Source organism: Erythrolamprus reginae, chromosome 2 (genome assembly GCF_031021105.1).
Source record: "Erythrolamprus reginae isolate rEryReg1 chromosome 2, rEryReg1.hap1, whole genome shotgun sequence".
NCBI lineage: Eukaryota > Metazoa > Chordata > Lepidosauria > Squamata > Dipsadidae > Erythrolamprus > Erythrolamprus reginae.
Genome location: NC_091951.1, coordinates 107,945,703 through 107,969,120, shown reverse-complemented (window position 1 = coordinate 107,969,120; position 23,418 = coordinate 107,945,703). Strand labels below are relative to the sequence as shown.

Here is a 23,418-nt window from a genome sequence, read left to right as displayed (position 1 = left end):
ATTTAATGACACATCCCTCCCCACCTCCCTTTGACGCTAAGCGCCTGTCCAGGCATCTTCCCGTCTTCATCCACCACTAGGTGGCCTGATGGGCAATGAGACAAACGAAGACGGACAGACGAGAGCAAATCAAGTCTTGGAATTCATTCTGCTCCCTCTTGGGACTGGAAGGGCAGCTCCAGGGCTACCAACGGCTGCCAGCCAGCCTTGCCCGCCAAGCCAAAGGGAAACGGTCCATATTGCTTTTTCGCCGGACGAGGCGCTTTTCACTCCTCTCTTGAGAAAGGAGGCACCACGTCGGGCGGCAGACGCGTCCAGCGCCTCTTCCTGCCTTGAACGCCTGACGACCTTCCCGCCGAAGTGCGCCAAGGGCGTCCAGCCCTTTTGACCCATCGAGCCGGGCAGGTGATTTTTTTCGAAGGAGTGGGCGGGGGTTCTGAGCTCTAAGGGGCGCTTGAGAACATTTCCCTCCAAGTCCCGTTTGTCTTCCCTCCAAGAAAAGTGGATGCAGCTCACGGACGGCTTATCTCCGGTAACTAACTTGGGTAAATTTAAGTCAGTTGGGTAGCAATGTTTTTCTTCCCCTTTGATTCGGATTGCTGGGCAGTGTCGGGTAACTGGGGTCGGAATGGTAGCTCTTAATTGGGTGGACTTTTTGGACGACTGAGCGGATCCTTTAAAAAAAAAATCACACACACACACACATTTCTTGGTTTTTTTGGTTTTTTACAGCTTTGGCACTTCCTTTCCCGCTTGCACGATTGACATGTCTCTTCCATTGGACCCATTTCTCAATTTTTCGGTTCCAGGGGAAACTCCATGTGGTTAAAAAAAAAATCCTTTGCCATTTGGCCCACTTTTCAGAAGTTCCTTTTTCTGGTTTGAGAGCTTTCAGTCAGCTTTCCCAGATAGGGTTGTCAGTAATTTCATTTGGCTCCCTAAACCAGTGTTTCCCAACCTTGGCAACTTGAAGATATTTGGACTTCAACTCCCAGAATTCCCCAGCCAGCAAATGCTGGCTGGGGAATTCTGGGAGTTAAAGTCCAGATATCTTCAAGTTGCCAAGGTTGGGAAACACTGCCCTAAACTATTATATTTCCAGGTGAACCTTTGAGACATACAAGCCCTTGAGGCGATATGTGTAAAATGACATGTTGATGCAGTCTTTGAGTGCTGGATTAGGGCTGCTTTGTTTTCTCTTTCTGAAGAAACCTTCTTGGTGGTACTTATTCCTGAAAGCCCTTAGTGCAGGGCTACAAATATATCCAGTTATTTTTGCTTAGATGTCTTTTGTTATGACTTGGCAGTTTTATATTTTCTTTCTCTTCATAGCACTTAGCTGTGGACCGACTGGAAATGTGTTGCGGGAGGCATTGTAGAAGGAGAGGTGTGCAAGCATAAGTCAGGAGGTGTCTGATTGCAATTTTTCAGACCAATAAATTTTATTCAAGACATAGATAGCTGTAAGGAGAAGAGAGAGGGAAACGGGTGAATTATGCAGAGAACACATGAGACAAATTACAAATGCTTTTATCAGTTTAGAAGTTTTTTGTTGTACTAATAAGTATCTATTGTAATATGTGAAAACTCATTATGTTCAATGAGGCCTTTGAGTAAGCCTTAATATAGATTTTAAAATACAATTTTATTAGAAATTCAAAGAAAAGTGTGCAAGCAAAACATTAACAAAAACAAGGCAAAAAGGTATATATCTCCGATTGAAATTCTGATAGAAATGGGGATGTAAATATCCCAAATGTATGTTTTTATGTTTGTTTGTTTTTATTTTGTTTGTGTATGTTTAAATTAAAAATAATTTTAAAAAACTTTAAAAAGAGAGAAAGCCTTAAACCTTCTGATGTATGTAAACTCAATCTAAAAAATAGTCACTTTGAGATCCATAGAGGGGTCTGGGAGGTTGAATCACTCTGAAATTTCTTTGTCCTTGTTTTGAGTCTGATATCAAACTTATGCCCATTTATTCTTTGGTCCAAGGGGCATTGCTGGAAGAGCATGACAAGTATCACATAAGATGATTAACATGTAATGGCTCTTCTAATCTTGTGTATGTGGATCCTTCTATGTGTATGCTTCAGACCTGTGTTGGCGCTGTTGGAGGACATACAGCATATTGATTTGACAAAATAAACTTTGTATAAAACATGCTATAAGATTCTTTCTGTGATTCAGAAGGATAACTAGTCTTCCAACATGCTTTCACAGCCAACTTTGGATTCTTTTGCAGTCTCAGTTATTCATTTGTATAGTGAGAATAAGTTTCAAGGGATTGCTATGGTGATAAGCAGAGGGAGGAAATATTTATTTTGTGAAGTTTTGTGAAGAATATCCCTTAACGTCCTTTCTCACTTGGACCTTTGTGGTAGCATTGTGTGGATGTTGTTCTTGTGATCGGAGAAAGTCAGGAATATGTCTATATCCATTAGCTGAAGATATTCCAATGCAGAAATAGCAATTTGTTCCTGTTAAATGTCCTGTTGGCTATCACATTTTTTGTTTAGCATTTGCTAGAATTGCTACAGAATGAGACATGTTTCTAATTGCTTCATTATTAGGATGCTTGGCAGCAATTTGATTCTAATTTCCTACTGGATGTTTCCAGTATGGGTTTGTTGCTTTTTCTTCTGTCTAAGATAGAATAAGCTACTTTGGACAATATCTAAACAGGGCAACCCTGTTGCCTGCCTCAAAGCAAGTAACCATAGCATGGTCAGCTCTGAAGAAAAAGGTGAATGAAAAGAACAGCAGGGATGGGCCAGGAGCCGTTTCCGAAGCAATGGCACAAATGTTTCTGATGAAGGCAGATCTTTTTATAACAGAAAAGCATCTTATATTTAATGCCATGTATGTGTGTATTCATGTACATGTAAATCTATATTTGTTCTCTAATATGTGGGTATGGCAAGCAGATGTCGTCCAGATGTTGGATATCAGCTCTCAGAATCCCCCAACCAACGAGGCCAATTTTAAGAATTCAGAGAATTTAAATCTATGTATCTGCATCTATAATTTTTACATTCCTCTCCCACATTTTTCTGTTCAATAAGAAAAAAATATTTTGATAGGTTATTTTTCTTGAATTTTTCATTTTGCAGTTCCAATATTATTTATCGCTGGATTATATTCATTTCCTCCTCACAAAATTGCAGCAGCAACTCAGGAAGATGGGCATTTTTTCTCTCCAATTGGATATTCTTAGCTTCTTTTTGCTTGCCTCTCCGTAAAGAAGACAATAGGCCATTGCATTGGTTTTGGTATTTATAAGAGCCCTAAAAAATAGGTAGCTTAGTTGAGGCGTGGTAGGTCGCAACCATTATAGTTTGTAAAACATGTCCCCTTGCAAGATTTTGTTTCTGCACATGCACAGAAAGCAAAATAAAGTAATTAAAAAAAAAAAAGATGGCACAGCGTGATGGACCCGTGAAGACGGCACCGGACCTGTCACGTGCAAATTGCGTAATCCGCGGGCCGCTACCAGAATGGAGCTGTGGAGCGTACCAGTAGCAACTCACCCCTACTTAACGTGTTAAACAGCACATATGTTTTTAGAATCAGTAACGGATACTGATAAAAGTACATTTTCTCATACCACAGGATACGCAAGCTTTATTTTTCTTTTGCAAAACATATTTTGACCTCAAGGGTGTATGTATATCATATCATACCTCAAGGGAGTAACTGGCGATGGGGTGAAAAAGAGTTTAGGGGGCAGTTCCCACAAGGACAGATTAAAGGTCTCCTGTTCCTTGAACTGATATGATAAATATATTGAATCACTTAAAGGACTGTCACAAGAAAGATAACCAACCAGATAGTCTGTTGCTTTTAAGTTGCTAGACCCAGAGTGATTTTTTTCTTGGCAACAAATGAAGGGGAGAAAAAAAGTCCTCAGATGGAACTTTGACAAAAATCATCGGCTGCTTAACAGTAGAACCTTGTGGGGCAGGGAACCTTTCTTTGTTAGGGGATTTTTAAGGATGGTACAAGTGCTACCATGGTATTGCTACCATGGTAGAATTTCTACCGCTTCAAAAGATGGGTTTACATTACAGTACTATTTAGGATCAGTGCTATCGCTCTATAACAGTGTTTCCCAACCTTGGCAACTTGGAGATATTGGCGAAGGTTGTTTCCCAACCTTGGCAACTTGGCGAATGCTGGCTGAGGAATTCTGGGAGTTGAAGTCCAAATATCTTCAAGTTGCCAAGGTTGGGAAACACTGCTCTATAATTCTATTAGGAATAGACCTAAATCTGATCTTGAAGTTCTAGTCCAGTGATGGTGAACCTTTTTTTTCCTCAGGTGCCGAAAGTGCATGTGGTATTGTACACACGCAAGTGCCCACACTTATAATTCAATGTCGGGGGGGTGGTAAAAACAGCTTCCTCTGTCATCCCCCCCCCCCCCCCGAAGGCTGTCTGGAGACCAGAAATGACCCATTTCCTGACTTCCAGTGTTTCCAGTAGGCCCATTTTTCATCCTTCCCAGGTTCCTGAGGCTTCTTTGGAGCCTGGGGGGGGGGGAGTGAAAATACCCCACCCTCTGGAACCCCCCTGGAACCAAAAATCCCTTCCCAGGGCCTTTGTGCAAGGCGAAAATCAGCTGGCTAGTGCACACATACAGTATGTACTGGAGCTGAGGTAGGGCATATGTGCCAGCAGATATGGCTCCACATGCTACCTGTTGCTCGCATGCCATAGGTTTACTATCACTGTTCTAGTCTATCAATATAAGGGCTAAAGAACTCCAAACAGCCATTAGATAAAGCAAAGAGATGTAGACATTCCTGTTTGCTGTCGTCAATTTATTGTTTGGATGTTTGCAGTTCTGATATGAGAGCCCTGTTCCTATTTAATTGTGGTTCTAATGACTTGTTGTCATTAGACAGAGAAAGCCTATCCTAAATTAATTATTTTTTACTATATCATCTTATCTTCAGTCTTCCCTTTCTGGAGAAGGTTATTGAGAAAGTAGTCGCACAGCAGCTCCGGGGGTTTCTGGATGAAATGGATTATCTGGACCCTTTTTAGTTAGGGTTCAGGCCTGGATATGGGACAGAAAGTGTATTGGTTGCTCTTTTTTATTATCTCTATTTTTGCTATGAAGGTCACTAGTTGACCTCTGAGTGACCTTCCGTATCATTGGCCATGATATCCTTTAGAGCAGCTTTGGGCGTTGGGCACGGGGAGGGTGTTCTATGTTGCCCTAGTTCACTTTCTTCCTCTGTGGTCCCTCTCAGTTGGTGAGAAATCCAGCCTTTGTCCTCTGTTGGACTTGGTGCTTTCTCTGCTTCTGTTTAATACCTACATGAAGCCATGGAGTGATATCATCTGCAACCAAGGGCTGAGATATCATCAATAAGCTGATGACATCCATCTATATCTTGGCCCATGGTGAGCTAAGTGATGTCATGACATTCATCTCTTAATGCTTGGAGGCTGGATGGGGAGCAACAGATTGAAACTAAACCCTGGCAAGGCCAAATTTATTTATTATTATTTATTATTTATTATTTAGATTTGTATGCCGCCCCTCTCCGCAGACTTGGGGCGGCTCACAACAAAACAAAACAATTCATGACAAATCTAAATTATAGTTTAAAATATTTTAAAAAACCCATTTACTAAGCAAACATACATACAAACATACCATGCATAAATTGTATATGCCCGGGGGAGATGTCTCAGTTCTCCCATGCCTGACGACAAAGGTGGGTTTTAAGGAGCTTACGAAAGGCAAGGAGAGTAGGGGCAGTTCTAATCTCTGGGGGGAGTTGGTTCCAGAGAGTCGGGGCCGCCACAGAGAAGGCTCTTCCCCTGGGGCCCGCCAACCGACATTGTTTAGTTGACGGGACCCGGAGAAGGCCCACTCTGTGGGACCTAATCGGTCGCTGGGATTCGTGCGGCAGAAGGCGGTCTCGGAGATATTCTGGTCCAATGCCATGAAGGGCTTTAAAGGTCATGACTCTGGGTTTGGAGTTCTTTGGTCCATAAACAATGGTCATCTCTGATCTTGGATAGATGGAACCATTGCTCCTTATTAAATATGAGAAATCAAAGTAGGACATTTATTCATGTTGGGGTTTGCTTGCAGCCTTCTTACAAAATGCCTATATTTTAACATCTCTTTGAGGCATGAAGATGGGTGTAGTAGCTGGCCTTCGAATCTACACAAACTTTGATGTAACAATGTTATCTTTGATCTCGATTACTTAAGGAAATCTTTATCCCGACTCCAGCTTAACCTGCTCATTCTGACGTCAAAGTCCTGCAAAGTCTGGAGGAGAAATTGCAAAAGTGGTGTCAAATTAGTTAGTTTACAGCTAAAAAGTGGGAGGAGGGAGTTAAAGGAATTTGTATCCAGCTCTCCTTTCATATCTGTTAAACCAGTGTTTCCCAACCTTGGCAACTTGAAGATATCTGGACTTCAACTCCCAGAATTCCCCAGCCAGCGAATGCTGGGTGGGGAATTCTGGGAATTGAAGTCCAGATATCTTCAAGTTGCCAAGGTTGGGAAACACTGTGTTAAACCACTGATTTACTGTATGCCTTTTCTTGGATTTATGGGCCAATCAGATCCGCATCTATTTAAATTGATAGAAGATTTCAGTGCAAAGCAAGGTAAAATATTAACTATTAATCATGTAGCATGCAGCTGTCCATTGTGTATTTCTTTTCTACAGCCTAAATATGCAGGGTCCTGACATGAATCAGGCTTACCATAAACAAGGAGAGAAGTTTCAAAAAGAGAGAAAAGCTTCTGTTAGCAAAAGTGCCAAAACTGCTCTGTTAGCAAAAAGAGAGAAAACTTTCTGTTAGTATGAAATATTTACTTCTTCCTGGGGGGGGGGGGGGGGGGGGGGGGGTGTAACAGAAAATAATTGAGAAGTATTGGATTACATTATGAATTAAACTAGTTCATTTATAAATTATTCCTGACATGGAAAAAATGTCCAGGATTCAGAGCCTAGTGTTAAGTCATTATTATAATGGCTGAGTAAATTAGACTTACACCCAAGTCTTGCTTGACAAGAAGTTGTTCCCTTCAATGGCTGCACTAATTTATTTATTTATTTATTTATTCATTTATTTATTTATTTATTTATTTGATTGATTTGTGTGCCGCCCCTTTCCATAGACTCGGGGCGGCTCACAACACAATAAAAACAGTTTATAACAAATCTAATAATTTACTATTTAAAATATTTTAAAAAACCCATTATTAAACAGACATACACACAAGCATACCATACATAAATTGTATAGGCCCGGGGGAGATATCTCAGTTCCCCCATGCCTGATGACAAAGGTGTGTTTTAAGGAGTTTGCAAAAGGCGAGGAGGGTAGGGGCAGTTCTAATCTCTGGGGGGAGCTGGTTCTAGAGAGTCGGGGCCGCCACAGAGAAGGCTCTTTGCTTGAATGCTTTTCGCTGGAAGCTGAGCCTATTATATTTGTGTTCTACCATATTTTATGAAAAAGGAATTCAACTTTAACGTAACTGTACCAGAAAATTCTTCATCAAAAGTATAAGCCAGATAGAGGAAGACTTTGTCCTCTGTAAGTAGGAAATCAAAAAATAAGATTAGCGGAGTTTCAACCCAAATCTCATTCCATTTTTTTAAATTATTTTTTTGTCAAGTACGTATTGATGGCATACAGAGATATAACAATATTTACATACATGATACTAGTAAGAGAGAAACTTAGTAAATGTTACGCTCATCTTTAAAAAATTAGGATCTCTCTCAAGAATGTTTGGGGTTAAAATCAGTGTGTGTGTGTGTGTTTGTGTATGTGTAGTATTAAATAATCAATTACTTATTGAACAGGTTGTGGAAAGCTATCTCCTAAGACATGTTTGCTAAAACATGATGTGTGTTTTTAAAGCAAATACAAAACACTGAGCCATAAAACAGACTTTGATATCGATTTTTATGTCTGTGCCCTCTTTTTTTGACATTTTTTTCAGCCATCAAGAGACAAGGGCTAAGTGATAGGGACACTATCGGTTTTAGGTGAATTGTGAGTTGGAAGGGGTAAAATATTGTGTTAAGCATATTAAAAGCTCAATTGCATTATATAATAAATCTAAAGTAAATTAATTTGAAGAAGAAATATGTTTTAAAAATGGGAGTACTGTATATAAAAATACAATAAACCGTTAAAAAAACTGGGCAATGAATAAATAGATGTTTATATTGCAGTCCATGCATGTTTGAAAATTGCAATCCCTACATAAGAATAAAGTTCATTGAAGTCAAAAAGATTTACTTTGAATAAACATATATGCCTATATACTGTTTACATAATTTTCTATAAATGGCTTACATTTCCTGTATGTGGACTGAGTTTCATCTTACATTTTAAAACTGCTTTCTTCTGCAATATCTTTAAATAATGCAGTTCATTTAATAGAAATATCCAAACCTGCTAATTTTCGTACAGAGAAAGACTTTGAAGAAAAATTTTAAAGGTGAGAAGTTTCAGTTAACGCAATAGGAATGCGTTATGGTTGGCATGCAATGCTGGACTAAATAAAAATACAAGTTCCATGGGTCTATGTCTATGACAATTCACAGTGGCCGACTTGCCGCAGCCAATTTGCCATGACCAACTTGCTGCGGCCAATTCACAACTCAGTGCTACACTAATATTGAAGAATTGTTGGAACACAGTCATTAAAGAAAGGATGCAAAAGGAGGGACAGAATGAAATGTGTATGACAAAAATCAAAATAATGTTTAATTTATTTTAAATAGTTAAATTGAATTGTTAAGTAGTTCCGCAACGAGTTGGCCATAACAGGTTGGCTGTGGAAAACTGCCCCATTCAGAGTCAAATTATGGCAGCCCGTTCCATTGGATTCTGGGTGACTTACAAAATCTAAATACACATTTAAAACAGTTTTTAAAAATTCCAGAACCAAAAAAAACCCCATGATGTGGTCTCTTAAATACAGTAACCCCAGTCCTGGGAACAAAGCTAGGTTTTTTGGCTTTCTGGAATCCCATGTAGACATGTTGTTTCAGAGGCAGGGGCAACTTCCTTGGCCCTTCAAGGAGAGAAGCATCTTAGAACTAAGGAGAAATTTCCTGACAGTTGGAGTAATTAATCAGTGGAACAGCTTGCCTCCAGAAGTTGTGAGCACTCCCACCCTGGAAATTTTTAAGAAGACATTGGATAACCATTTGTCTGAAGTGGTGTAGGATTTCCTGCCTAAGCAGGTTGGACTAGAAGACCTCCAAGGTCCCTTCCAACTCTGTTGTTGTTGTTGTTGTTGTTGTTGTTGTTGTTCCAAGAAAGCAATAGTGAGCAGTGTGGTCGGGCGGTAGGAAAAGCAAGTAGGATGCTTGGCTGCATAGCTGGAGGTATAACAAGCAGGAAGAGGGAGATTGTGATCCCCTTATATAGAGCGCTGGTGAGACCACATTTGGAGTACTGTGTTCAGTTCTGGAGACCTCACCTACAAAAAGATATTGACAAAATTGAACGGGTCCAAAGACGGGCTACAAGAATGGTGGAAGATCTTAAGCATAAAACGTATCAGGAAAGACTTAATGAACTCAATCTGTATAGTCTGGAGGACAGAAGGAAAAGGGAGGACATGATGGAAACATTTAAATATGTTAAAGGGTTAAATAAGGTTCAGGAGGGAAGTGTTTTTAATAGGAAAGTGAACACAAGAACAAGGGGACACAATCTGAAGTTAGTTGGAGGAATGATCAAAAGCAACATGAGAAAATATTATTTTACTGAAAGAGTAGTAGATCCTTGGAACAAACTTCCAGCAGACATGGTTGGTAAATCCACAGTAACTGAATTTAAACATGCCTGGGATAAACATATATCCATTGTAAGATAAAATACAGGAAATAGTATAAGGGCAGACTAGATGGACCATGAGGCCTTTTTCTGCCGTCAGTCTTCTATGTTTCTATATTTTATTGAGGGAAACTGGAGTGCATCCATCCTGTCCAATACTGGCTGATCCTAAATGAATAAATAACAGTCTCAGGACTCAGGAAGGCTACAATTGTAGATTATCTAGGAAATTGAAGAAAACATATTGTAAGCTGACAACGACAAATTGCTATATTGTTGACAGGAAAATTACATGTATATGTTTGAGATCAATTAAACAGTTTGCGTATTTGTTTTGCATTCAGAGTGTAGGGTCTGGTCTTACACAGATAAACCGGGTATTCCAAAGATACGCCACCCTGATTTAGTGTCAATCCTTCCAGGTAAATTAAACAGGAAGCATGACTAAATGAACTAATTCTACTTTATTGTAAGGCTACATTAACAGAGTCTTGCAAATCTGAAGAAGCAAATCTCTCTCCACCACTTTCAACTGCTTGATCCGTGGGTGGGAGAGATTTCCTTCCTAAATTTCATCCTCTGAATATTTAGGCACAGGGGCTTTCTCCTCTCTGGTCTGATTGTATCACAGTTGACAAATCTAGAGTATCAAAGACAATTTTCTGTAGGGTAACTGATAGTACGAAGGGCTAGTATTGTTTGTGATCTTGATAAGACAATGGTCGAATGTTCTAAAATGTGTCTTATTCATGGATCTTTTCAAGACGACCCCCATTTCTGTGTCTCTAAGACAAAGTTTGCAGATGTATTCAAACATTGAGATGGTGTGGACATGGCTATATGTTTCTGAGTCAAGGAGTCACCTAAAACTGCCCTTTGTAGCACCAATGAGCACAGAGTTGCCAGCCAATCAGTACCCATTTGTCATCCTTAAAGTTCGCAAATATCTGAGTGCATTGGCCTTTGTTTCAATGGGCTAAAAATATCCTTCCTCCCTACCACAAGAAAAAATAATAATGCAAAGAAAGATGTATTGTATATGCCAAGGTTCGACAAACCCAGGCGCCTGGTCGCCAGTGGCGCCTAGAAAATGTTGTCTGGCACCTAGAGCCGCCTGGGCAGGGCGCTGCGGTGCCTCTGACCTCTCCGCTCCTGCCCGATGCCGGGGTTTCTGGCGCTCTCCTGCTGGGTCCCAAAGAAGGCAGGCAGGAAGGAGAGCTCCATTCTTCGCGCCTTTTTCCCCGCCTTCCTTCTTTGGAGCCCAGCAGGAGAGCGCCAGAAACCGCGGCATCGAGCAGGAACCGGGAGGTCGGAGGCACCGGCACGGCAGCGCCCGCCCAGCTGAAGGTTCCCTGTCGCCATCGGCAAGTGTCGGGAGGGCACTGGCGGTGGGAGCACTGGCACCGGCGGGAGGGCACTGGCGGTGGGAGCGGGGGGGGGGGCCGCGGCTGCAGCGGCACAGGCAGTCGCGGGGAGATGGCGGGGGGAGCGGGGGGCGGCTAAAGCGGCCCCGGGCACCGTTCCCTGTACGCTTTTCCAGGGGCGCGCAGGGAGCCGCGGCCACCCGCCCGCCTACCGGATTTCCCTCCGCGCGGCTGGGGAGGTGGATTCGCCGCCCCCGCCAGCCCGATCTCCCTCCAGTGGCTGGTGACGTAGTTCTACCGCCCTCGCCAGCCTGATCTCCCTCCGTGGGGGGGTGGGGGGCGACGAACCGACGACCGGGGGCTGTCCGTCCGTGTTGGGTGGTGCAGGGCAGGCACAGGCAGCCCCAGGGGAGAACAAGGGAGGGAGAGAAAGGAAAGAGAGAGTAAGGGAGGGAGAGAAAATTGAATGAAGGAGGGAGAGAAAGAAAGAGTAAGAAGCAGAAAGGATAGAGAAAAAGGAAGAGAAAGGGAGGGGGAGAAAGGAAAGAGGGAGGAAGGGGGGGAGAGAAAATTGAATGAAGGAGGGAGAGAAAGAAAGAGTAAGAAGTAGAAAGGATAGAGAAAAAGGAAGAGAAAGGGAGGGAGAGAAAGGAAAGAGGGAGGAAGGGGGGAGAGAAAATTGAATGAAGGAGGGAGAGAAAGAAAGAGTAAGAAGTAGAAAGGATAGAGAAAAAGGAAGAGAAAGGGAGGGAGAGAAAGGAAAGAGAGAGAAAGGGAGAGAAAGGGAGGGAGAGAAAATTGAATGAAGGAGGGAGAGAAAGAAAGAGTAAGAAGTAGAAAGGATAGAGAAAAAGGAAGAGAAAGGGAGGGGGAGAAAGGAAAGAGGGAGGAAGGGGGAGAGAAAGAAGATATGAAGGAGGGAGAAAAAGAAAGAGAGATAGGAAGGAAAGAGGGAGAGAAAGGAATGAGAGAGAAAGGGAGGGAGAGAAAGGGAATGAAAGAGGGAGAAGGGGTGAGAGATAGAAAGGATAGACAGAAAGGGAGAGAAAGGAAAGAGAGAAAGGGAGGGAGAGGAAGGAAAGAGATGAGAGAGGAAGGAGGAGACAGAGGGGGTGAAAGCGATGTCAGGTGGAGACTCGGCAAAAAACCAAGTTTGCTTAAAAAAAATTCTGGCTCCTAAATTTTTTGGCTGGCTCCTAGATTCTGAACAACTTTGTCGACCCCTGGTATATGCATACGTGTGCATGTATTTGTAAACATTCTTTGGTTTGCAAAAAAGTTGGAAGAGAAACTATGCAAGAAGGGTAAATCGTTATCTATTGCCACTTTTTCTATGTTCTTTCCATTTACATTTACTTACTTACTTACTACTTACTTACTTACTTACTTACTTACTTACTTACTTATCCCCAAAAACTTTACCCTTAGACTATCCACTGTTGACCTCTCCCAATTCCTAAAAGGTCAGTCAGGGGACGTGCATAAGTGCCCCACCGTGCCTTCTGTCCCCTGTCCTAATGTCTCTATTTTACTAGTATCATGTATATAAACATTTTTATATCTTTGTATACTACCAAACAAACAAAACAACAACCCTGTTAAGCCTTTCCTGAAGGCCTTATTGTTAAAATACTACTAGGTTTTTTTCTCATCATTCCTATCACCCATTTCCTCCCACTTATGATTGTACGATTGAAACTTGTTGCTTGTATATTAAGACTTTTACTAATATTGATCATTTCTTCATTGCTTATTTGACACCATGACAACATTAAGTGGTGTACCTCATGATTCTTGACAAATATATATTTTCTTTTATGTACACTGAGAGCATATGCACCAAAGACAAATATCTTGTGTGTCCAATCACACTTGGCCCATAAAGAATTCTGTTCTGTTCTATTCCATTCCATTCTATTCTAAAACAGCCTGTCTCTCCTCTGCTTAGTTACAAAGCAATGTATGGATTGAAAAGGCAATGTTCCTCCCCATCAGATTATAAAACCAAAGGTTAATTAAAATAATAATTACATACAGCAAATACTTTTACAACATATTTTATTGAAGAGTATCAAAGTACATGGTTTTCCACTCCTCCAAAGATTCTCCTGTTGGAAAGAATATTTTGCAGTTTAGTATATAGAGTAGAGAGACTGATTAAGGCATCACACTAGACATCAAAGGCATCAAACAGGGGAGCATGAATTCTAGGCTTGCCTTAGGAACAAAGGCAACCAGGGGACTATGGACCAGTCTGTCTTAGTCCTAAGAAGGAAGCAGTGGCAAACACTTTCCCAAGACAACTGCTTGGATTTGCCTGGGTAGTCTCTGAGAATTGGACATAGTTGAATGGAAGAAAAAAATAAGAATATAAATAGCAATCCAACTTTAAAAGCTGCTTTCTGTCATTCTGTCACATATCCTCTCCTTCTACACATTCAGCATGCCTGATGTATCCAACAATGATTGCCAGACTCCATAAAAAGAGGAAAATGTGCACATTCTAATATGAAAGCATCTGTTTTATCTTACAATACACAAATGGATTTTTTAGTTTATTTAGCACATGTGCATTCCATCCCCCATACAAGGAACACAACATTGTTAGGCAGGTCAGAAAAATAATGATGATCATGGATTTGTGTATAGCTTCTAATATTTATGTAGGGTCACCTTTTGACTTCTTGATACATTGGAATTGGATACTCTACCTCCAAACAGTATGAACAAAAAAACATACTGGCCAAATTCTGGAATTTGAATTCCAGTATTTTTGGAATACAGCACATTAACATCATCTGGTTTACAAAAATGTTTTAGGAAGTCAAATAGCAAGTTACATCAAATTCCATATGGTATGAAGGTGAGTGTCGATCCTGAAAGTGATCTATTCCATTAGATCAATTAGTACAACCTTACTGGCACAAAACGGATATCATTACTTTTGATTATTTAATTCAATAAACACTTATATACCGTATGAATACTGTATATAAATAGAGGTAAAAATGTGTGTAAGATTTCTGAAAAATGTTCTACTCAGCTTTAAAAGAGGCCCCAGTTCTGCTGTAGAGGAAAGAAAAGACTCAATGACGGAGATGGCTAGTTAAGAAGTTTGATTACATAAATATAAATTTACATCATAAGAGAAATGGTGGCACAGTGGTTAGAATGTAGTATTGCAGGCTATCCACTGACTGCCGACTGCCAATAGCTCGGTAGTTTGAGTCTCACCGGCTCAAGCCTTCCATCTTTCCAAGGTCAGTAAAATGAGGACCCAGATTGTTGAGGGCATACGTTGATTTTGTAAATAGCTTAGAGAGAACTGTAAAGCACTGTGGAGGGGTATATAAACCTAAGTATTATTGCTAAATAAATAAATAAATGTTTATTTGAACTTCCCATGGATTAACTGAACCATAGAAACATAGAAGTCTGATGGCAGAAAAAGACCTCATGGTCCATCTAGTCTGCCCTTATACTATTTCCTGTATTTTATCTTAGGATGGATATATGTTTATCCCAGGCATGTTTAAATTCAGTTACTGTGGATTTATCTATCACGTCTGCTGGAAGTTTGTTCCAAGGATCTACTACTCTTTCAGTAAAATAATATTTTCTCATGTTGCTTTTGATCTTTCCCCCCAACTAACTTCAGATTGTGTCCCCTTGTTCTTGTGTTCACTTTCCTATTAAAAACACTTCCCTCCTGGACCATTATGGTCAATGGTGAAGATTGCTGGATGATGCAACTCAGCAATCTCTGGAGGAGACCATACTAACCTTAACTTGTTTTTGCTTTGTTTCTTGTCTAGTTGATAACATTTTCTTCCCTTTTCTTTGCCTTAGGGAAGAACTCAGGAAGATGATGGGTAACTCGGAGAGCATGGAATCTACCCAACTCGCCCTCCCGAAGCACATTCTGGACATTTGGGCCATTGTCTTAATCATCCTGGGTACCATTGTCATCATGACTTTACTAGTATTGTGCCCAGCAACAACAGTGATTATTTATAGGGTTTGGACACACCCTATGCATCATAATGGTGCCGAGTGAGATTGGTCTCCATGTCGCTGTTTGGACTCTGCTTTTGAGGAACACAGGCTAAAGGCAATAGGAAAAGCAGCCAAATTATCTGGCAGTTTTCAAGATTAAGTTGAGCCCTGAGCAAGCATTGGTACATTGTCAGCAAAGATATGGTAGCAACACATCTGCTGTCAGCATGTGATAAGAATGCTACAGCTCACAAGAAGTATCTTCTGGGTGCCTGGTTATCTATTTGGCTTATGTCCACAGAACATTACATCCTGGACTTTATCCCCTCTTGTGGAATGAGCTAAACTGCTACAGAATTCCAGATCCTTCCAGTTTTGATATCTGGTGTGTGTACTTCATTCAAAACGAGCCTGTTTTCATGTTTACAAAGCAAACTATTCCAAGGGGACAAGGAGATGGCAGAATAATGTTACTGAAGAGGATACCTTTAGTAAAATTTTAATAGTGGCTACTTTGCATAAACAACTTGCTTTATCTGATTCAGACAATCTTCATTCCACACAAATCAGATGAGATGGAGAGCTAGAGGTCTTCGCTGATCCATCTTTTCTCCCAGTGCCCTGTTTTAAGCAGCAAAGAGGATTAAAAGGGAAAAATGAGAAATCAGTAGATAAGTGACTGGTGGGAATAATATTTGGTATCTAGTGCAGTTGAACAATACATTAATAATGGGAAAGGTTTATTTTAAAGAAATTGAATTAACATAATGTAGAGAAAGAGAAAGGAGAGGTTAAGATTCTAGAAAAATATTTTACCGTCAGGGATTTGTATAGGCTGTAACAATGAAAAAATAACATAAAAAGCTTTTCAGTTGTGAAACTAGATTTTGTGATAGGAAGGTCGATCTCAAAAAATATTTTACAGTTATTGTGCTATACAAGTAGTATTAAGATGGAGGTTTTGAAATTATTATTCTTTTATGAGATTGATTCCGGTCATCAAACCTTTAAAAAAATATGTTCTCCTTTTAGCAATTGGCTTCTTAGAAGTACTACAATAGCTTCCTTCAAATTTTGGAACAAAATCATTCAGATTTTTTGGAGACAGCCAGTCTACACATTTCATTTACCTGGCTGATACAATAATTTGCATTTTTCAAGGACCAGGCAATGTAATGTCCTTTCTTTTTCTCCCATAGTTAATAGTGTCAGAAATGAACACATTCAAGTCACACTTGTTTTCCATTCCCATGTACAGTAGAGCTGGTAGCCTCTCATCCACAGAGGTTATTACAACTACAGGGAACATAAACATTTAGCAGGGATTTTTGTTCATGTCTTAAAGGAAATGTTTTGGTAGGTGAAAAACCCTGTAGTGTTTAATAAATGACACAATCAATATTCATATACATATCAACTGACAGTAAATTCATTTCCAGTCAACATATCATGAGAAAATTGTTATATTAAATTTCAGTATTGTACAATGCCGTGTAATAAACTGTTTTGGTGCCTGTCTCTGGATTTTAATGTTTGGATATTAGTTTCCTTCTTCCTGTTTGGCCTTGAAGAATCTTATAGTATTGCAGTATTTTATTGTGTAACTTCATATCATTCTAGCCCTCCCTTATCTGTTTGGTCAAGCTTCAAAACTCTCAAAAGAAAATAAATTCATAATGCAAATTTGTATTGTTGCCTGGGTGAGATCATCCAAGGGCATGGGGTGAGGTATCATCAGTACGCTGATGATACTCAGCTTTACATCTCCACCCCATGTCCAGTCAACGAAGCAGTGGAGGTGATGTGCCGGTGCCTGGAGGCTGTTGGGGCCTGGATGGGTGTCAACAGACTCAAACTCAACCCTGATAAGACGGAGTGGCTGTGGGTTTTGCATCCCAAGGACAATTCCATCTGTCCGTCCATCACCCTGGGAGGGGAATTATTGACCCCCTCAGAGAGGGTCCACAACTTGGGCGTCCTCCTCTATCCACTGCTCACATTAGAGAAACATCTTTCGGCTGTGGTGAGGGGGGCGTTTGCCCAGGTTCGCCTGGTGCACCAGTTGCGGCCCTATTTGGACCGGGAGTCACTGCTCACAGTCACTTATGCCCTCATCACCTCGAGGCTCGACTACTGTAATGCTCTCTACATGGGGCTACCTTTGAAAAGTGTTCGGAAACTTCAGATCGTGCAGAATGCAGCTGCGAGAGCAATCATGGGCTTTCCCAAATATGCCCATGTTACACCAACTCTCCGCTGTCTGCATTGGTTGCCTATCAGTTTCCGGTCACAATTCAAAGTGTTGGTTATTCAATTCAATTCAATTTATTAGATTTGTATGCCGCCCCTCTCCGAAAACCTATAAAGCCCTTCATGGCACCGGACCAGATTATCTCAGGGAACCCCTTCTGCTGCACAAATCCCAGCGACCAGTTAGGTCCCACAGAGTGGGTCTTCTCCGGGTCCCGTCAACTAAACAATGTCGCTTGGCGGGACCAGGGGAAGAGCCTTCTCTGTAGCGGCCCCAGCCTTCTGGAACCAACTCCCCCCAGAGATTAGAATTACTCCCACCCTCCTTGCCTTTCGTAAGCTCCTTAAAACCCACCTCTGCCGCTAGGCATGGGGGAACTGAGATACTCTTTCCCCCAGGCCTTTACAATTTTATGCATGGTATGTCTGTATGTATGATTGGGTTTTATATAATGGGTTTTTAACTATTTTAATATTGGATTGTTATATCCTGTTTTTATTACTGTTGTTAGCCACCCCAAGTCTGCGGAGAGGGGTGGCATACAAATCCAATAAATAAATAAATTAAATTAAATTAAATTAAATTATTAAATTAAATTAAATTAAATTAAATATTATACATTATACAATTATCACCAGTTGCCCTGGGTGCAGGAAAAATGCATATATATGGTAAGCCCAAAATGTGTTTTATTTGCCAAGTGAAAACAGATAGTGCTAGGAAGAAATTCACCAGTAATTGATGCACACTTGAGATTAGAATCTTGGGGGTGGGGTGGGGTACAAGAGTTTAGGTTTATTTAGAAATAAAGAAACAAGCATACAACAATTACAACACCTGATATCTGAGATAAAGCTTTGGAACTCTCCGATTATGTTTGTTTTCTACCGGATGAGGTTTTGATTCCATGGCTTCTTTGTGCCATGACACTGTTTTACGGTAAATTTGCAGCATTTTCTCACATAGTCTAGGCGTTAGATGTGGTGGGAGCTGAGGAAATGGATGGAAGCCCTCAATAGTGATAAGTCAGCTTTTAGCCTAGAAAGACATAGAATATGTTTTATTTACTGCATTCTGTTTCCTGCATAATAAAATCTAGGTGTGGGGTATATTCAGAGGAATTAAATGCACATTTAATGCAAACACTATGTTAGCTATATTGCACGCACAACTGACTTGCTCTCAAAATTGAGGAATAGACTTTTCTTATTTGGTTATTGTTGTGGTTAGCTCTGACCTAGCTCCTGCCACAAGGAATGTCCCCCAGGCCTATACAATTCATGTGTGGTATGTTTGTGTATATGTCTGCTTTAATAACATTTTTTAAAAATGTTTTTAAATTATTAGATTTGTCTTGAATTGTTTTATTATTGTTGTGAGCTGCCCCATGTCTACGGAGAGGGGCAGAATACAAATCTAATAAATAAATGAGTGAATGAATGAATGAATAATAAATGAATGAATGAATGTGGAGGTGGATGTGGGGGAAACATCCACATGCCACAGGCCTTTTTTGCTCCCAATAGAATCTGCTGACGAAGTCTCCTCTGACCAAGGAAGCGTGAGTGACAGGGAAGAGGGGAGTTTGGCAGACAGCCCAGGAGGAGATCAATCATCCTTATCATCTCTGGATTCTGAACAAGAACTTATGACGGACCCATGCATGCGTAGGAGAGAACAACTGAAGGATTATTACAGGAGATAAGTGAGGCCACCTGTGTTTGGGCTGCTGTAATTAGTGCTACAGATAAAAAGAGCAGCGTACTGGTTTAGCCTTGTGGAAGTTTATCTGATTCATTGTTTCATCAAGATCGTGGTTTTTGCTGTTCAGGATTGTGTGTGTGGACTCTGGACTTTAGAATTGGACTCAATTTCCCAGTTATTGGGTGGGCAATTGGACTGCATTTAACCTGTGTCTTGTGTGTACCAGAAAATCCCTTTGACATTTAAAAAGGAACTGTTTCTGTTTTTCTGTTTATAAAAACTTTTGGGTTTTTCTTTTATCGTGTGGTGTGTGTCTTCCTGGACTAATTACCTTGTAATTACGGGCGGTTGAGACACGCCGGCAGAACACCGATGAAGTCTCCTCTGACCAAGAAAGCGTGAATGACAGGGAAGAGGGGAGTTTGGCAGACAGCCCAGGAGGAGATCAATCATCCTTATCATCCCTGCATTCTGAACAAGAACTTATGATGAACCCACGTATGCGTACAGTGATCCATAGGAGAGAACAACTGAAGGATTATTACAGGAGATAAGTGAGGCCACCTGTGTTTGGGTGGGGCTGCTGTAATTAGTGCTACAGATAAAAAGAGCAGCATGCTGGTTTAGCCTTGTGGAAGTTTATCTGATTCATAGTTTCGTCAAGATCATGGTTTGCTGTTTCCCTGTTCAAGGCTGTGTGTGGAATTTCTGGACTTTGGAATTGGACTCAATTGGATTGCATTTAACCTGTGCTTGTGTGTACCAGAAAATCCCTTTGACATTTAAAAAGGGAGTTGTTTCTGCTTTTCTGTTGATAAAGACTTTTGGTTTTCCTTCTATCGTGTGGTGTGTGTCTGTTTGGGACTAATTATCCTGTAATTACGGGCGGTTGGGACACGCCGGCAGAACAGTTATATAATGAGGGGCTCTGATTTCCAAATGGATGACAATAAGTTTGCTGGCATATCTGGCAGGCAGACCAGGGATGCTGCACTTCAGGCAGGCAAGCTGCAGAGCATAGACTGGTGAGGCAGGGCAAGTGAGTGGTGACCAGAGGGCCAGTTTGGGGCATGGCCAGCCAGCCATCACTACCAGTTTTGCAAGCCATTGGCAGCTGCAGCTTCCAGTACACATGAACCAGGGGGTGAAATCCAGCAGGTTCTAACAGGTTCTGGAAAACTGGTAGTGGAAATTTTGAGTAGCTCAGGGAACCAGCAAATGCTACTTCTGGCTGGCCCCTGAGTGAGGTGGGAATGGAGATTTTGCAGTATCCTTCTCCCAGGAGTGGAAAGGGAATTTTGCAGTATCCTTCCCTTGCCACGCCCACCAAGCTACATTCACCAGGCCACACCACGCCTACCAAGCCACGCCCACAGAACCAATAGTAAAAAAAAAAAGCATTTCACCACTGGCACGAATTGGTCACCCCTGCAATAAAGAATATTGAAATTAGTACAGGAACAGAACAATTGCATCTCTGATATTGTTAGAAACTGTGTTGTCCATTTATGTTTGCCATGCTGTAAATCATCACTGAATTTAGGTTCTTCCTGTAGGGTTTGGGGTTTTTTAAAGAGGAAAGGAAAACTACCTCAAGATCAGGCTCAAGCTCAAAACAACAGTCACGATTTCTGTCAAGCCAGGGGTACATTATGAAATGTGGAAATAATACAGAAGATGACTTATATCTTTTACTACATTTGATCTTAGCTACACCAACTTTTCTCAACACATGTATGCTGCCATGGTTCATTCCACACATTTTCCACACATTCCACTAATGTTCTTGGATGACAAGGGCAGCTGCCCACCCATTTCCTCATGATTCCCAGCAAATCACAATTAAATTGTTCAGATTCTTGGCCACCAGTGGATATACCTCTTTCTCCAGTGGCTTATAAGCAGACACAACCCAACAACCCCAGGACCACCTTCTGCCGCACGAATCCCAGCGACCAGTTAGGTCCTACAGAGTTGGCCTTCTCCGGGTCCCGTCGACTAAACAATGTCGTCTGGTGGGACCCAGGGGAAGAGCCTTCTCTGTGGCGGCCCCGACTCTCTGGAACCAACTCCCCCCAGATATCAGAGTTGCCCCCACCCTCCTTGCCTTTCGCAAGCTCCTTAAAACCCACCTCTGAGGTTAGGCATGGGGGAATTGAAATTTTCCCTTCCCCCTAGGTTTATAGAATTTATACATGGTATGCTTGTATGTATGATTGGTTCTTTAAATTGGGGTTTTTAAGATAATTTTTAATATTAGATTTGTTTACATTGTCTTTTTTATTGTTGTTAGCCGCCCCGAGTCTTCGGAGAGGGGCGGCATACAAATCTAATAAATAAATAAATAAACAATGAGGACCAGAGTTGACATTCCCCAAATACAGTCCCTGACTTACGACCCACAATTTCTCTTGCTAAGCAAGACATGAGTTAGTAATTAGTAATTAGTAATTAAATTAGTAACACGGTTGTTAAGTGAAACAGGCTTCACCGTTGACTTTGTTTCTCACAAGGTCACAATAGGCGATCACGTGACGCTGGGACACTGCAACTGACGTAAATATGAACCAGTCTCCAAGCATCTGAATCCTGATCATGTGACCATGGGGGAATGCTACAACAGTTCGAAGCATGAAAAACAGTCAAATCACTTTTTTAGCACTATTGTAACTTTGAATGGTCACTAAATTATTACTCGGTTTATCATGTAGATGGTTGAGTGGTTCAGGGTGGGGAATTTGTAGTGGTGGGACATTTTATTCTATTTTTTATTCTATTTTTATTCTATTTTTAAATTTACCTATTCTGATTTTATGTATGGTGGGACTGGTCTTTGGGTGTCACACGACTTTCGTTGCCAATGACAATTCGTTGTTTTGACAATGACAATAAATAAATTTATTATTATTATTATTAAATGAACAATTGTACGTCAAGGACTACCTGTGGCCTTTCATATTCCCCATTATCTCACTTTCTCTCTTCATACCCTCACCATCAATGCCATTGTAACAAATCTTTTATCAGCTGCTCGTCCACTTTCCTTTTCCTCCTTCCTCTAGACCAGTGTTTCTCAACCTTGGCAACTTGAAGATATTTGGACTTCAACTCCCAGAATTCCCCAGCCAGCATTTGCTGGCTGGGGAATTCTGGGAGTTGAAGTCCAAATATCTTCAAGTTGCCAAGTTGGGAAACAATGCTCTAGACAACAATGTCCTTTATTTTAGTAAGATAAAATAACCAAATCTTAAAGACTTTACTAAGCTTCTGTGGATCCCATCCTACAGTAAAAACAAACCTTGTTTTGTTTTCAAAACCACAAGTTTGAGTTTCTTTCAGGACACTGTAATCTTTTTCTGCAAGTCTTCCTTTAATGACTCACTGAATCCTTTTCTGTTTCCAAAGTAAATTCTACATTTCTTTGCAACCACACAAGAATTCATATTTATTTCCTCTCTACTTCTCCCTAACAGCTATCATTTAAAACCAAAGTTCAACAAACTAACATTGAACTAACAACAAACAATCTCAGGTAGAAAAAGAGCTGCATTCAAAGCACAATAGTAAGATAAATAGTCAAGGTGAGTGGACCAAAATATATCCATTTTACAGACATTTGGCCATTTTTCCTCCATAATTAATCTCAGAATAAGAGGGATCTAATTTTGTTTGTTTGTTCAGCTTGTATACAGCTAAATATTCTGGAACTCTAAGCAGTTGACAATGTTTGCACACTCAAAATAGCCACAGTGCATATGTGATCATACAAATTTTCCTGCATGATTCCAATTTTAGGACACACGTTGCCAAAGTTGTACAGCTTTGGAGAGATTTGAAAATGAAATGTCCTTGTTCACAGCTCAGATATATTATCAGTTAAGTCACAAACTCTACATTTTTATGAAGAAGTCAAGGGCTGTTAGAGTCTCTAAAGTATCATTAGGAGGTACTCTAAGGATAAATCCAATTAAGATTATGCGATCTGCTTGGGCTCATATTAGTCTTAATTATGAGGAAACATTTTTTTCCTCCAAGGAATTAATAAGAGACTCAATTAGAGTAAAAATTGCTGCGTAATGACTGGTTTCAATCAGGAAGGAGCAGAGGGGATGAAGGAGACAATTAAATAAATGAAATACAATACTCAAAAAAGTAATATGCTTTAACCCAAATAATTTTATACCCAAACTTGTTCAATTTCTCCTCCAGAATTAAATTTGTCTTTTCTCTGCAGGCATACCACTGTGAGAACAACTGCTAGTGT

The 23,418-nt window shown here is 40.7% G+C and overlaps 1 protein-coding gene across 3 annotated transcripts; it reads left to right on the top strand.

The window, feature by feature from the left end:
* Window positions 1-317: 317 nt before the first annotated feature.
* Window positions 318-16,723, top strand: SMIM3 (small integral membrane protein 3). Of its 3 annotated transcripts, none has more exons than XM_070735848.1 (2): window positions 318-405; window positions 15,053-16,723. In XM_070735848.1, the coding sequence occupies exon 2, from the start codon at window positions 15,069-15,071 to the stop codon at window positions 15,258-15,260; it is 192 nt and encodes a 63-aa protein (XP_070591949.1). In that variant the 5' UTR covers window positions 318-405; window positions 15,053-15,068; the 3' UTR covers window positions 15,261-16,723. The 3 variants fall into 3 exon arrangements, with proteins under 3 accessions (XP_070591949.1, XP_070591950.1, XP_070591948.1); XM_070735849.1 differs by having other exon boundaries at window positions 323-401; XM_070735847.1 differs by lacking the exon at window positions 318-405 and adding an exon at window positions 448-532.
* The last annotated feature ends 6,695 nt before the right edge of the window (window positions 16,724-23,418 follow it).